Source organism: Centruroides sculpturatus, unplaced genomic scaffold, assembly GCF_000671375.1.
Source record: "Centruroides sculpturatus isolate CEXI.00-Female unplaced genomic scaffold, Cexi_2.0 scaffold1174, whole genome shotgun sequence".
NCBI lineage: Eukaryota > Metazoa > Arthropoda > Arachnida > Scorpiones > Buthidae > Centruroides > Centruroides sculpturatus.
Genome location: NW_019385474.1, coordinates 155,840 through 171,828, shown reverse-complemented (window position 1 = coordinate 171,828; position 15,989 = coordinate 155,840). Strand labels below are relative to the sequence as shown.

Genomic DNA, 15,989 nt, shown 5'->3' with positions numbered 1-15,989 from the left:
TATGATTTGTTAAGTGTGTCAAAGTACCGGTATAGATGAACGAGTAATGAGCGTAGAAATTAAAAACTGTATGCGTTACGAATGTGTTCAGTCGAATTAAATTTTTAAAAAATATCTCGTTTTGAGACCTCATAAACTAATAAATAAATAAATAATAAAGATAAGGATAAAATGTGTGTGTGTTGATATCTATTTTGTTTAATATCATATCTTAGGATGGAATAAAGATTAATAAATCGAAATTTGACGTGGTAACTAGTATATAAGAGGCATTGATGCAATTAAANCAAATATTGTAGCGCCACATCACTAGCGGACATTTGAAATTTGCCGACTACGACGGTCGGTTAACCGAGGGGTCGGTTGATCGGGGTCGGATAATCGAGGCTCTACTGTACTGTATCCTGAATTTCTTAGGAAACACCATTAGGATTCAAATTAGATGGATTGGATGTGTCAACTATCCAGATTATAGTCCGTATAAAGATTCAATTTTGTCTGTTGTGAGAGGATAACAGGTAAAATAGGGTGTGTTAGTAATATGCTATTGAACAATTCAAATTAAAAAATAAGAATTTTTGATACTCTTCCTGCACTTATAAGATTTGTGACGAGATCTGTAGATATTTCACGAGAAGATGGCTGAGTGGTTGAGGTGGCAGCCTACCGCTCAGAAACCGGGAAAGAATGATCAAAAACCTCAGGAATTTTTCGCGGGTGGGCCGTTGGGATATGTCGGATCTTTTCCTCACCACCCATTGTGGGCCTGGCCGAACTCATAATGGGCTTGCTAAAAGAGGCCCTCTTAGTGCCCACAGGGCGGAAAGAGTTGAGGTGGCAGCCTACCGCTCTGAGAAACCGGGATAGAATGATCAAAAACCTCAGGAATTTTCGCGGGTGGACCGTCGGAATATGTCGGATCTTTTCCTCACCACTTGGCTGCCCCATTGTGGACATGACATAATGGGCTTGTTAAAAATCTTCTTGATGCCCATAGGGTTACAAGAAAATCTATTATTACGGAAAGTTAAAAAAAGAAAACTGAATTCTAGCCAGCTCAGAAATTACCACGCATGAGCTGATCCTGATATATCCTGCCACCTCGCTCACAACTCATTCATTATCATTATAGACCTAAATAAATCCTTGAAAGGACCATGATGGCCTGATGGATACGATAAAAACTCAGTGAGAACAGGATGGAGATTTAAATGTAGGCTATATTTCAATGTAAATATTTTTCAGAAATTTTGAAGTTTGATAGTTTATTACTTATAAAGATTTATAATGTTTTTTTAGTTTATAAACAGACATGATTATGTAATCTGCTTTTTTAGGTAAATTACATCAAACCGACAACATAATAGAAGTATTCTTTCACGCTCCAAATTATTCCCTTCTAGCGATCACGTCAAAAGTATTTGATTTCGCTAACGTTATAGACGAGTAGGTACTTTTATTACTGATTTAAACCTGTATTTTATTATTAATTTAAAAACCATTTTTAGATTACTACAAAACTCTGAATTTTCGGAGAAGTTCAACAACATATCGGAAATTACTGCCGAGAATTTCAGAAAAATCTTAGAAGAATTTGGTTTGAGTGTTTCAAAGAACATTCAATTTCAATTTAGGCACTGCGATTTTTCATCTAAATTCAGAACAATCGACGGTTCCTGTAATAATATATTTAAGCCATTTTTAGGTAAAACTAACGAAGTTTTCAATAGATTAATTCCTGCAACATACGAAGATGGTAAGAAATATTTCAAATATTTCAAAATTGTTATTGTTATTACTTAATATCAATAGATTCTTATGCATTTCGATAAGGCGGTTGAATGATAAGAGCTAGGGCATCAATCTACCGTTCTGTGAATCTGGAATAGAATGTAGGCGAGCATTACCTAGGAAGTTTTCGTGGGCGATTAGAACCTTGGATATATCGGCCCGTTTGTCACTATCCGGTCGCCCGCATAATGGGACCCGCCTTTTTCAATCAGAATTATACACCAGTGGTCGAATGGATAAAACCATGGAACATTGATCGTGGATTCGCGCCTCGCTAAAGGGTTGGCCATATAGAGTTTTCCGAGAGTTTTGATCACACTCTTTATCTCTATTTAAGCGAAGGATTGCAGAAATTAACAACAACTTATTAAGAAATAGAGTAAACTCAAGAAACAAGCTTAATAATATGTGACAAAAAGTTCGCAACTAGGTTTTGGTTTGGTTTTATATGTTTATTGCAACGTAACGCATGAGCGATTTGCCGACGGAGATGTCTTCCAGGAGGACTTTCTATGCGAAAATGGCCCCGATTTAGATGTTACAACGTAAAGAAAACCCACCAGTCTGTTGAAAGAAAACCCACCAGTCTGTTGGTGAGGCTCAAACCCACGACCAAGTACTAGTCTTCAGTAGTTTTATCCACTCGACATTCCTGGGCTTCGAAATTAAGAGACAGCGTGTAGCTATTAAGAAAGTAAAGCATTGAAAACAAACGAGATAGATTCCGTTATAAACGCAGAACTTTTCCGTCAATACAACTAGTGGGTTTCGAGATTAGGAGTCATTGCTTTTGGCGAATATCCATAGTGTTTATGACAAAACAGATTAAGGTCTGTTCTATCAGCAAATATAAATATATATCTTATAGATATGATTTATTCACATTAAATTGATTGTACGATTGTTCAGACATTCGTTTGAAACGTTCCCTTCTTAAGTCTTTACGTTTTAGCATTATACATATTGACGACACACCGTAGGCTAGACATGGTCAGCTTCTGTTAAATTACACGCATAGTTAAACAACGTTCTCTTCTTGTTTGCAATACTGGGCTTAATTTTTTTTAATCTTTTTCCACTTTTTGAAAATCTGTCTCTTAATTTTGAAAATTTTGAAGCTTTTTGTCGAAAATTTTTGAAATTTCGCAGAGGAGGTTTGTGTATTAGGGGCATTAATGCTATTAATTTTTGGTGGTTAAAAGTCAAGTGAGTAGGAAAGATACAGGGAACACGTGTCATATCTCCAGTAGGATCGAACTTAATGAAGATTTTACTGGTTATTAGCATTTTTTTTAAAAATAAAACTCATCTATACCCTCAAAATAAAGCTTTTTGTCATTTTATAATAACTAATAATATAAAAAGTTTTTAAAATAAAATATCATAACAGATGGTGCCACTCAATTTTAACGTTTGTCAGGGAAAGTTACGGCAACTCGTTGCTAGATTTTTAGAATTTGTAGACAATACTTTTTTTTTTCGAACTTGGAACAAAGAGGTTGTCCTTCTTCATGGAAGGAACATTGTTTGATAATATAAATCATCATTATTTAATTATTAGTAGGAAAAAAACTACATGATTACGATTCTAACAGTTTTACGTTCTACACTGATTGGCATGCTTCCCCTTTGCCTATTTACACAATAGAGGTATGTTACTTAAGGAAAACGGCTGCGAGTCACGCTAAGTCGAGCGAAAAACATGCGAACTCATTATTCACGCTTTTTACTGATTCATAGTTTCGTTCAAACGTACTTAAAATCGAGTCGTGTGTGGGTAATAAAATATATTAATATATAATAAAGGATAGAATGATAAATTGCGTTGTCTGATTTGCCGAATATATTCGTTGAGAGAAATTTAAAAATTCCAATCTCAAAACGTTAACAAATTGTAATTCTATTAAATTTTTGATTACACTGATTGAAACACCTGTTATAATCAGGAACGACCTATCATATAGGGGAGATCGGGGCAACTTCGTCATGCGGGGCAAGTTTGTCAAGCGCTTTTTTTAAAAAACAAATTAAAAGGAGACTTTGGTTATAGGTTAGGCAGTTGAGTTTTATTGGTGGCTTGTTGAGTGTAGTGTTTTTATTGTTCTCCAACAAGCGTAGTTGAATTATCAAGCAAATTTTCATTTTCGTTCAATTCCATATAATATTTTTTTTCCATTTATATTGAATTGGCAGGTTTTGTTATAATTCCATGATAACGAAAGTTACTTTTCCTGTTAGAAGGATGTAACTTCAACTTATTCACGTGGCCAGATCGTGGCTTGGCATTCTGTTCTCAGGGTTGTACTTAATGTTTCGAAATCATGACTAGCGGGGTAAGATCGGCAACATAAAGCCACATTAGAAGCAAAGGATAAAAATCAAACAGATGATAAATGAAAACATGTTTGCATTTGTTATTCATGTATATATGTCTTTGAACTTGCATTTCGTTGTAATAATATTAAATGGGTGTTGGATTTGTATTTCTTTGTTTTAATAGTGAATTCCAACTTATACATTGTTAATAACATAATTTTATATACGTGCCTATCTTGCCCCATTACTGTTGCCCCTATACCAGGGGCAACTTTAATAAAAATAATTAAAATAATTACAACTTTACAAAAAGAGAGAAGTTGCCGATCTTGCCCCTATACCCGGGGCAACTTCGTCAATTTCTCTCTTCTTGTAAAGTTGTAATTATTTTAATTATTTTTATTTCCAAACTGATTTTAACCAGTTCTATAGTAAGGTAACATTCCAATAGACAATATGCAAAGCTTTTTTTTCAGTTTACAGCAGTATTTATTACACAAAATTTAAGTAAAGCTTAACATGCCAATCTTGCCCCGATCTCCCCTAATCAAAATTTTATTTTAAAAAGTTTTGTACATTTACTCCAGTTATAAGGGTAATAAGTGGGCTCTCAGGATTTTATTCCAGGATGGAGGTATGGATTGAATAGGAGAATGCAACACGTGGACGATCTGACAAATGAGGACGCCTCCGAGGAAGAGTTTCTACGGGAATTGGCCCCGATTTTGATGTATAACACATAAATAAGCTCCAGTTTAGCATTAAAAAAATCCTACCGGGAAGCATCCACCCTCCGCAGATCTCCCACGTGTGGCATTGTCATATACAAACAAAGTATGAGTTATCACGTCAATTGCGGATTATAGTTGATTGATTGTAACGACTATTAAAATAAATTTACTCTTACGAAAGACCTTTGCTTTATACAATATTATTCGAAAAATTAAGAATGAAAAAAGAAATCTTTTTTTCTCTACCTGTGGGCACTGTTGACTAGTAAATAAATTTCATTCTTGTAAATTTTTAATTTAAAAATGTCTAAAATAATAACAAATAAGTTTTATTCGAAACAATTTATGTATTATAAATTAAAAACAAATTTATATATTATAAATACTTTTAAAATAATTATTGATCATTATGCTCTGAATACAGCAATTATATTTTCATACCATATCCAATTAGTAAGCATACTTTATATAGCCTACTATTTGGTAGACTATATAATAACAATATTCAATTAAAAAAGCATTACTCAAATATCAATTATCTCATCTTAATTATCATATTTTTCGCCTTCGTTGAAAATAATGCATTTGATTATTTCTCATTTTGTACTGTACCAGTACATCTGTTATAATATATCCTATATTTTATACTTAACATATCTTATATTTAAAAGTTTCGCTCTGATAATGATGATGATAATTTTTCCGTTTAATTTAGTACATTGTCTGCTAAGATGATAAAAAAAATTCCCACTGCTATTTGATTTGTTTGTATATGGCAACAATTATAAGAGTAATAATTTGACTGGAAGGAAGCACATCTAATACACTAGGAAACCATATTTTACATTAAACTGTGTCTTAACCTCCCTTTTACATCGGTCGTATATATTTATTTTTTTTTCTTTTAACTATTATGGGATTAATACAATTCATATTACAATGTTAGTTATAAAATAAGGTCTAAAATAACATCCACAGTGTACATAGGGTATAGAATTGACTTAGGTATGGTTACGGTGTCTAGTAATTTAACATTAATTATTATGAATGTTTTTTTATAGTTATTTTTATAATGTTGTATGTGGAAAATTTTTTGTATTAGTGAAATCAATATTGTTAAATTTTGGCGTTTAAGGTCAAGGGGTGGGGAGAAAGAGATGGTCATGTGTCCAGTGGGTCGGAATTTAAAAAGAAAAAATTACTCTTTATTGGTATTTACAATTTTTTACAAAACTCATCTCTACCCTAAAAATTAAACTTTTTGCTACTTTATAATAGTTAAAAATATAAAAAGTTTTAAAAAATCTCATAACAGATGGCGCCACAAACAATTTTATCTTTGCCAGGAAAGTTATACAACTCGTTGCTGGACTTTATTTAATTACTTTTACTTCGTGTTATTTGATGCTACAAAGTTTACTTTTTGATATATTATAGCACGGTATGACACGAACTTCTCGAAGAAGTTCTTGTCATATCCATTGAGAACCACTATTGAAGCCTACATCCACGTTATTCAGGAAATTTATTAGAAATATAATTCTGTTGAAATTCTCATAATCTTATATATGGATTATCTTATTTAAGATATAAATACTGTAAGAAAAATGAAAAATGGCGAAGACTTACCTAATCCTCTTCTGGTTAGTCGTATTTTGACTTCTGACGAATACGATAGTAAAATTGATGTATATATTTCTCATAACTCATTGTTTGTCAATTGGGGACAATTCCTCTCTCACGATTTAACATTTTCTTCTACGTTTTCCACGTCGAATGGCTTCGGAGGTAAACTTTTATAATTACATGAAAACAGCCAAGTAGACTATAATTAATTCACCATTTCGTATTTTTATATAGCGAGATGCTGCGAAGGTAACAAGCATCCAGAATGCATACCATTAGCAATGAGATTTGAAAATAATTACGTTGATAGTAATTATTGTTTCAATTTTATGAGATCCGTCAGTTCTCTCAGGAAGAAAGTTGATAATCCTCTAGGTAAGTTACTAAGTTATAAGTTAAAATAGAGAATATATTTTAAGGCCATTTCAACCTCTTCGGATTATCTTCGTGTGCATAACTCAGAGTTTACAATCATCCTTCAGAAATAATAATTTGCTTTAAACTATAAAATATTTTATTCTGAAACAGTATCTCAACGTGAACAATTAAACAAGTTGACAGCCTTTATAGATGCTTCAAATGTTTATGGAACCACTGTAGAAGAACTACGATTTCTTAGAGATTTAAACGGACATAGAGGTAAACTTACGAGTGTTTTCTTAAAATTAAATATAAATAGTTTTAATTAAAATATTAAATGAGTAAACATCGCTGTAAATAATATTTTTATTTTGAAGAAATAAGGTAATGAGCCGTCGTTTTCGTAGGATAAATAATTTATTTTCAAATTGGCATACGATAATATGTAGTCCATCTAGGAATAGTGACATTGTGGAACATTTAGTGACATGCCTTACTTCAAATTATCATACACCAAATTGGAAAAGTGAGATAACGAAGGGCCTGGAACAGCGAGTTTTATTCTGAAATTGGCATATTGTAACATATATCAATGAATGAGGGCGATGTGGGACATTTGTGATACCTCTTGTTACAAGTTATTATATGCCAATTTAAAAATAAACCTTTATTTTTCTCGAACAACAGCTTGTTACTTTATAACTTTTCTGAATTTTAAGCCATGTTGAAATCTGAAAGGACTACATACGAAATACCCATTCGTTCTGAAACATCGTGCAGAACTTCTGTTCCAAACTGTGAAAATAAATGCTTACTATTAGGTAATAATATATATTTTTTAATTAATTAATGCAAGCGTAACAGTAAAATAACACATTAATAAAATATATGTATATTCATTAGGAGAACAAAGAGCATCAGTGACATCAGGCTTAATGGGTATTCATACTTTATGGCTTCGAGAACACAATAGATTGGTGAAAAAATTACAGGATAAATTTTCAAATAAAGAAATATTATTTCAAGAAGTAAGAAAAATTATTGGAGCCATGATGCAGCATATAGTATACGACGAATATTTACCATTGCTTCTTGACCATGAGACAATGAAGAGCAAGGAGTTATATGTTCCAACTAAGGACTACAAATATGATCCTTCAATATCGCCAAACATCTTGAATAGTTTTTCTACAGCTGCTTTTCGATTTGGTCACAGTATGGTTAATCGAAGAGTCAAAAAAGCATTCTCTAAAAGTACAGGCCGACGTCTAGTAACAGATTTCTTTAACGTCAATGACTTTTGCAACAGTACAATTGATCCCGTTCATAATATTTTACTTGGATTAATGCAACAGGAGGCAAATTTAGTTGATAACGTGTTTACAAAAGAAGTAAGAGAATTAATAATTTTATTATTAATATAAATGTTAAAAACAAACAGTGTTGAAGCATTAGAAGATATAACCTATAATGATTTAACACTTGTTTGTTTGCTTATAGTTATGCCTTCCGGTAAGACTTTCTATGGAAAACCGGCCTCTATTTAGATGTTACAAACGTGAAAACCTGAAAAAATTCGTATGACCAGCCGGTTGGCGAGACTCGAACCACCAGTTTCAGTGGTTTTAGTTTTATCATTCGGTCATTGGTGAAACTGCAAATGGGGATGCAAAATTATATCGCTTTAGTGGCTGGGTTTACTGTTTGTGTAAGCAAATATGAATATAGAACAGTTTAAATCATAATTTACGGGAAAAACATTTACGTATATTCAGTGGCGGATTAGAAGGTGCGCGCAGAGCACAGTAAAGGGTCCTTCTGAGAGTTTTTCCGAGTAAATCCAGGTACTTCAGGTAGTAAAAAATTTCGTGAGGAATATTTTTTTCCTTTTTGTACCTTCTCTAAAGATTTTTGGGTCCACTATTGCATATATTCAATAAAAAACGTCAGAATATATTGATTCTACTTCTTCACTTAGCTTCTTGTTTGGATTTGTATTAAAATTTTATATACATTTTTTAAGTTTTTAAATAAAAATTGAAGTTCGGGGAAAAACAGCTCTATTAGGTTGCTGAAATAACGTTTGAATATTGATGTTAGTTATAATCATATAAACTGAAGTCAATGCTATTACTGTAATACCTGACGTTCTGCCCATTTCATTGTAATGATTTAGTACACGCGAGGTATATGGCTGACCATAACTATACCATTATAAGCTAACTCATGCTGCCCTGACTCACAACAGAGTCGTCCAGTATGGAAAGCAACACCCAAATTCATACAGGTTATTCATAATAAATTATCGAGGGAAATGGGTTGCAATGGGCTATTTGTGAATAGCAAATAAATTACACAAGAAATTTAAAAGATAATTTGTATAATTATTCGCATTTCTAATAATATATCAAATTGCAGCTTACTCATTATTTGTTTGCAAATTCTGAGAATTCCCCCGGACACGATTTGGTAGCCTTCGATATTTTAAGAGGAAGAGATCATGGATTAGCTCCATACAATTCTTGGAGAAGAAGATGCAATCTTTCTTCCGCAACAAGTTATGACGACATGGAGTTGTTTATGAAAAGCAATGTAATAAATAAAATTAAAACAATATATAAGTAAGTTTAATTAAATATGATAAATTATTTCATAAAAATTCCGTTACTAACTGAATAACTTTTATTAGAGATTATAGAGATGTAGAATTGTTTGTAGGAGGGATAAGTGAAAAACCAGTCCCAGGTAGCATCGTAGGACCAACTTTTGGATGTATTATAGCGGAACAGTTTCGAAGACTTAAATTTGGAGATCGATTCTGGTACGAAAATACGAAAACTCCGGGATCTTTCACGCAAGGTGTGTTGTATATGAAAGTTAATAATTTAATTTTCAAAATATTATGACATAGTATATAGAAATATCAACGACAGAAAGTAAGAAAAATTGACTCATTGATTGTTTAAAGCGTGATATCAGCATATTTAAGCTATATGATCGGGTATACGCCCATTGATGACAGTGCAATTTGAAATGGATCAGCTACTTTTATGGATTAAGGCAACGTAGCACGAGCGAACTGCCATAGAAGAACATTCCAGGAGGACTTTCCATGGAAAATTTCCTGACGTCTATGTAGCTATATGTAGCTATTAGACATGCGAAGGAAACAAATAACCTCCAAGCGACTAGCCCATTGGTCAGACCCAACATGCCACGTACTTTCAGAGTTTGGTGGTTTTATTGACTTACTCACTGATGGGCCCACCACAGCAGTAGATTGACACTTACTACATGGCCATGAGAATGATGTAAAAAATTGACTAATAAAATGTTTGTAATTAATTTTAAAACCGTCAACGATACCGAAATATATTTAAAAATAATCATTAACGTTTGATCAGAGAATTAATCTGTAATTACTCTGCAATTGCAGAAAATTAGATATAATTTCATAATGTTAAATCTTACAGTGAATAGGTAAATTTATATTGAAATGACTACCATAAAGACAGGTTAAACATGTTATTTTTCTTTTCATTCCAGAACAAATACGTGAAATCAGAAAAACTACAGTAGCTTCACTAATTTGCAGAAACACTAATGTAGAAGTAATCCTCCCAAATGCATTTTTAACTTACAGGTAATTATTTATTTATTTTTCCCTAATTTAAAAAATTAAAAAAAAATTTTTTTTTATTTTACAGTTTAACCAATAAGCCCACAACTTGTAAATATATCAACGAAATAGCTAATATGAACCTCAGCTATTGGTGAAATGCGATTCATTATTAATCCCGAAATAATGATTTAATTCACTACATTTTTTAATTGGCATATTTAGAGTCTGAACACATAACGGAACACATAACGGAACACATAGCGGAACACATAACGGAACACATAACGGAACACATAACGGAACACATAGCGGAACACATAACGGATTTGATAAAAGAGGCCCTTTTAGTATCCACAGAGCGGAAAGTTAAGAAAAGAAAAAAAATGACGTGTTATATGAAAATAAAATTTAAAATAGAATGAATTTTGAGAATTATTTCTTAGTGTGGGAAAAAAAAATCTGTTCTTTCTTTTTAAATCTTTAAACACATTTTCGAGCCGATAAGATGATAGGCCTACACCTGAAATATCAGTCAACCACTTATGACTAATCTATACCTTATAATTTACACAACTGTACATAGTTCGGGTCGAGGTATAGGGACCTGAACCAGTATTTGTATGATAAAATTTTAATTATGAAGCAGGAAAAAAAATTGTGAACGAAGGAAAGAAAAAACGCTAAAACCGAGAACTTTCCATCAAAATAAGGCTTAGAGAGGCTCTGAGGGCCTTATGTAATCGCTCTCCATCTTCCTTCAAGGCATTATTTCATGCTTTCACTCATATGATCGATCCTGTTGCGAGTCCTCTTATAATGAACACAGATAAGGATCATCTGTTGCATTCCACATTTGTGGGATAGACATCATTGTGAATCAGGTTTGTTCATAATGAGCAAACGCGTTGATAATCGAATAAATTTTGTGGAATTGTGGTAATATAATTTGTTAATCCGCTCATCTATGCTATCGACCCCGTTGAAGTTACGTTCTTGCATAAGTGGCAAAATTAAGGATGACCTTGTAGAATACATGCTCATTAATATTCGTTAAATCAAACGATACAGAAATCCGATTTATATATACAGTATTTACATTCTCTTTATTAGGACCAAAACCCGAAATCTGGCCAGTGCACGAAACTATCATCAGCTTATTTTTTAACTCTCTTTGTCTTGTAAACACCAAGAGGATCCTTTTTCAACAAGCCCATTATGAGTTTGTGCGGCCGGCTGATCAGGCACAGGACCGACTTGCCTGGTGTTTTTCGACCCGTCCGGATTCGATCCCAAATTCCCCATAGTAAGAGTAGATTACTACCTTAACAACTCTATCATCCGGCCACCACGTTTTGAACTTTGGCCAGAAAATTTTAGTACCGGTCAAAAAATTGCCCAGTGTAAAAAGTTTGGTTTTTTTCTTACAGAAGATTTTTTAATTTCATTCACTCAATTAAATGCCATTTTTAGTAACTAAATTTTATTCAATTTAGATATATATAAATTTTGTTCAATGAAAAAATAATTTTTAATAAAAACCAAAACAAGGCATGGAATAGTATTATTTTCTGGATGCCATATGGACAAATTCCACATAGTTAATGAGGCCATCGTTATCGGGATCAGCCTCACGTATCATCTCTTCCACTTCTTCGGGAGACAACTTCTCACCCAGATTGAGCATGGCATCGCGAAGTTCATCAGCTTTGATGATACCATTTCCATCTTTATCGAACACTCTGAAAGCTTCGATGATTTCATCTTCGCATTCGATATTTTTTAAATTTTTAGCCATCAGAGACAAAAATTCGGGAAAGTAAACCATACCCGTGCCTTTACTGTCCACTTCTTTTATCATTTCTTGCAGTTCGGCCTCCGACGGATTTAGGCCTAAAGATTTTATTACCATGGCCAATTCTTTAGTGGTAATTTGCCCACTTCCTTCTTTGTCAAAGAGTGAAAAGGCCTCTTTAAATTCAGCAACTTGTTCTTCTGTCAATTCGTTGGCCATTTCGACTATAAATTAAAAATGCTGGGCCTTTCTAAACTAGAGTGAACTCTGACAATAGATACTTTGTTGTAGCGTAACAATAAAGAAATTGCTTAAAATTAATTATGATGATTTTATTCTTTGGTTTGATAGGCGATCTGAAACTGGTATATGATGGAAGACTTTTAAGGGGAACTGATCCCTATTTAGTTGTTAAGCATGTGAAGAATACCCGGAAAACCCACGTTGCCAGTCCGTTGATCAGGCGCTAATCCGCGACCATTGATTTTATCTACTTGGTCACCAAAGGGATTATGCAAATTGACTGCGTTTATATGACTAATTTCAGTATAAAATAATTTAGCAACTTTTACTAATTTAATTTAAAGTTCCTAAATTAGTTTAAATATTTAAAATGTTCTGTTTTGATTAATTAATTAATTATTTTGTATATTAAAAACTACTTGTATTTAACAATTAAAATATAAGCAAAACTTACTTCGTGTAAATAAACATTTTGTCTGTTAATTTACTTTATAAAGTTTATATGAACTTAAAATTAAATTAAATATTATAATAACTATCATTGGACTTCGCAGACGGTTTATTCTGGATACATCAGGCCCTCTCCCTGTTCACTTTGTGGCCTGGTCGAACCTATAATGGGCACCGAGAAAAGTTCTTAGTGCCCACAGAGCAGAAAGAGTCAAAGAATTCTATAGATTCTATATTAAAAATATTAATTTATAATTAAATTTTTATGAAATATAATCAAATTTAAACTTAGCCACAGATAGAGGGAGCGTATAAGGTCATTTGACACAACTCCAGGATTGAGGGGCCTCAAAATTTTATTTTTTTGTAAAAAAATATGATATTAAAGTATTATAAATTAAAGTTTCATTTGATAATTGCTAAAACATCTGTTGTATTGATTTTAATCGTATATTTTTGTGAATTTCGAGCAGCAACACAGAACAATAGTATCACGGGCCCAGTATAAACATTATTTATAGCACTCTAAAGTTTATATCTTTGTTAAGTTGATTAAATCGGGCATCCAAAGGACGAGTTCTCGTGTACAGTTTGTTATACAGCAATGCGACACGTAAGCGATCTGCCAAGGTGGATGCCTTACGGGAATACCTTGTATGCTAAACTTACCCCAATTTAGGTGAAGAAAACCCGGAAAACTCCACATAGCCTGCCCGTTGGCGTGGCTCGAACCCACGACCAGTGTTCAATAGTGTTTTATTCACTCTACCACTGATGGATCAGAATCTGAATTTGTGACTATATCGGATCTGTTTAATATAAAGATATTTAAAATTGTTCAAAAGTAAAACATTGTTAGAATTAATTTCCACGTGAATTCTGCGATCATTCGGGCCAGAGTCACTATAATAAAAATTATTTATTATAGTCACTCTGATACTATGACTTTTCTGGAATGATTTTTCCTCTTGGTACAATAAACAGGAATTCCATCGATTTAATTTCCGGTACATCTATCGTCTTTTATTTTCTCTTTTGATATCTTCAATGTTACATCTAATTGACTACAACATCTTTTCTAATAACATTTTCTAACTAATCTGATCCGAAATAAAGACATCGAGATAGAAATTTTGTTTACAGGAGTCTAATTCTCGATTGCAAGTTACTTCTTTCTCTGTTGTAGACATTTCTTTTTAACCTTTTTCAATAGATATTTCTTAAAAGCATATTTTTTTTTTTTTAATTTAAAATAAAATTTTTCAAAAGCTTTTAAAGATTGTTGAAGTATATCTTTCAAAACTACATCAATATTTTATTATATAATACAATTATTAAATAATATATAATCAATAAAATGGATCGAGAAAATATTTTAGGAGAAGAAGTGAGTTGTAAATAGATAATACAAACATTTATATCGTAGAAATATAAGGAAAAAAACCTGCCAAAATGGTTTTCTTCCCAGTGGAAAAACCTGTCAAAAACGGACCCTCTTCAAAACAACAAATTCTAAACAGATTAAGACACATTTTATTGAAAATTTATTTTACAATCTCCAAGAGTTCCGATAGCTGATAGGAACTCCAAATCAAGAGAAGCCCTGTCATTTACCTTTATGAGGCCTGTTACATTAAAAATTTTATGGATGATCTACCAAAGTGGGTAATGCCTTCCGGGAGGCCTTTCTGTTAGAAACGTGTCCCTATTTAAGTGTTAGACACGTGAAAACTATCTTGGAAACTCCATCTGGCTAGCCTACTGAGATTCGAACCCGCGACCTGCTACCAGTATTCATTATTTTTATCTGCTTGGCCACTTGTGTGATACGTTAAAAATACTACGGCATTAAATAATTATATTATATTATTTAAATATATTCACTAAAGATTTTTGATAATTTCATATCTTGAATAGTCTATCTTTGTTCATGATTTAACTATTCGTAATTAATTAGCTTACCTTTAATTAATGTATCGATGAAAAAAGCATAAAAGTTCCTTCCATTCACTAATGTATATTTGAAGAGGAATATTTTGCACTTATTTGAAATGAACTAGGTAAATCCTCATTTTAATAACATTAAACATAATAATTACACGAATAATTAGTGCAGAAATATAAAAAATGTATTTCGTTCGACTGCATAAAAACGGATAATTAAAACAGTTAATGATAAAATAACTTTTAAAAATCTGTTACGATATAAAGGAATTCCAGTAGGGCTATTTGGGATAGGCCTAGATCCAGAAGGGCCTCAAAATCGAATTATTTATGCAGGAAACAGGGTAGGAAAAAGCGCTGTTTTAATTTGGTTTATTGATTTCATATGTTTTTATGGCTTTCGAAGGTGGGTGAGGCCCTATATTTACGATTGGGCCGGATTATTATTATCTTTCTTACTCCCAATTCTTAATTACTAATTAATTTAAGTGGATTTTAATTAGATTTATATAATTTTATGCCTTGTTAGTGCGGCGAGCCTCTTCACTCCAGCTTTTATCTCAATTATCTTGCGAATGATAAATAGAATTATTCTCCTATTTATCATTCACAAGAGACTTCTTACAAATTACTATCAAATAAATAGATTTGATTAGAACTGAATAGGCCACAAATGCGGGCCTCGCTCATATCCAAAAGCCATAAAATAAAATAAAATAAATAAGACTAAAGTTTAGGGCCTACGAGGCCTTAAAATTCTCACAATATCTACACAATAATGTATAAAAATTATTAAATTAAATAAAGATTCTTCTTTCTTTATTAAAAAATTTATTAAAAAATAAATCCGTCCACCGTTCCTCAATCGACCTAGTAATTTATCGACCTCCAAATAAATCGATTGACCTCTACAGGGGTTACTATTTCTAATTTTGAACCCTTAAAAATATATTAAAAAATAACCTAACCAGAACTGTAATTATCCAACAATATTAATTGCATGCTTGATAGGTTTTTGTTTCTGTTTTTTTTTTTATATGTAATTTTATTCTTAATTTATATACAAAAGCATCGATGGCCTAAAAATTTCTCGGGGGTGGTCCTCATTACCCGG

General features: G+C 32.3%; 2 protein-coding genes across 4 annotated transcripts; one reads left to right on the top strand and one right to left on the bottom strand.

Moving 5' to 3' along the window:
* Positions 1-925: 925 nt before the first annotated feature.
* On the top strand, positions 926-12,779 carry LOC111639314 (peroxidase-like protein 3). 3 transcript variants are annotated; one of them, XR_002759045.1, is made up of 12 exons: positions 927-1,446; positions 1,509-1,756; positions 6,426-6,626; positions 6,699-6,839; positions 6,993-7,103; positions 7,544-7,645; positions 7,728-8,215; positions 9,243-9,445; positions 9,514-9,683; positions 10,371-10,467; positions 10,532-10,674; positions 10,755-11,863. XR_002759045.1 is itself a non-coding variant. In XM_023385167.1 (11 exons), exons 3-11 carry the CDS (start codon positions 6,446-6,448, stop codon positions 12,609-12,611), a joined length of 1,515 nt encoding a protein of 504 aa, XP_023240935.1. In that variant the 5' UTR covers positions 926-1,446; positions 1,509-1,756; positions 6,426-6,445; the 3' UTR covers positions 12,612-12,779. The 3 variants fall into 3 exon arrangements, 2 of the variants coding, with proteins under 2 accessions (XP_023240935.1, XP_023240934.1); XM_023385167.1 differs by lacking the exons at positions 10,532-10,674; positions 10,755-11,863 and adding an exon at positions 12,590-12,779 and having other exon boundaries at positions 926-1,446; XM_023385166.1 differs by having other exon boundaries at positions 10,532-11,839.
* Positions 11,910-12,538, bottom strand: LOC111639316 (calmodulin-like). The gene has a single exon (XM_023385168.1). The coding sequence runs from the start codon at positions 12,455-12,457 to the stop codon at positions 12,008-12,010; it is 450 nt and encodes a 149-aa protein (XP_023240936.1). The 5' UTR covers positions 12,458-12,538; the 3' UTR covers positions 11,910-12,007.
* Positions 12,780-15,989: the final 3,210 nt, after the last annotated feature.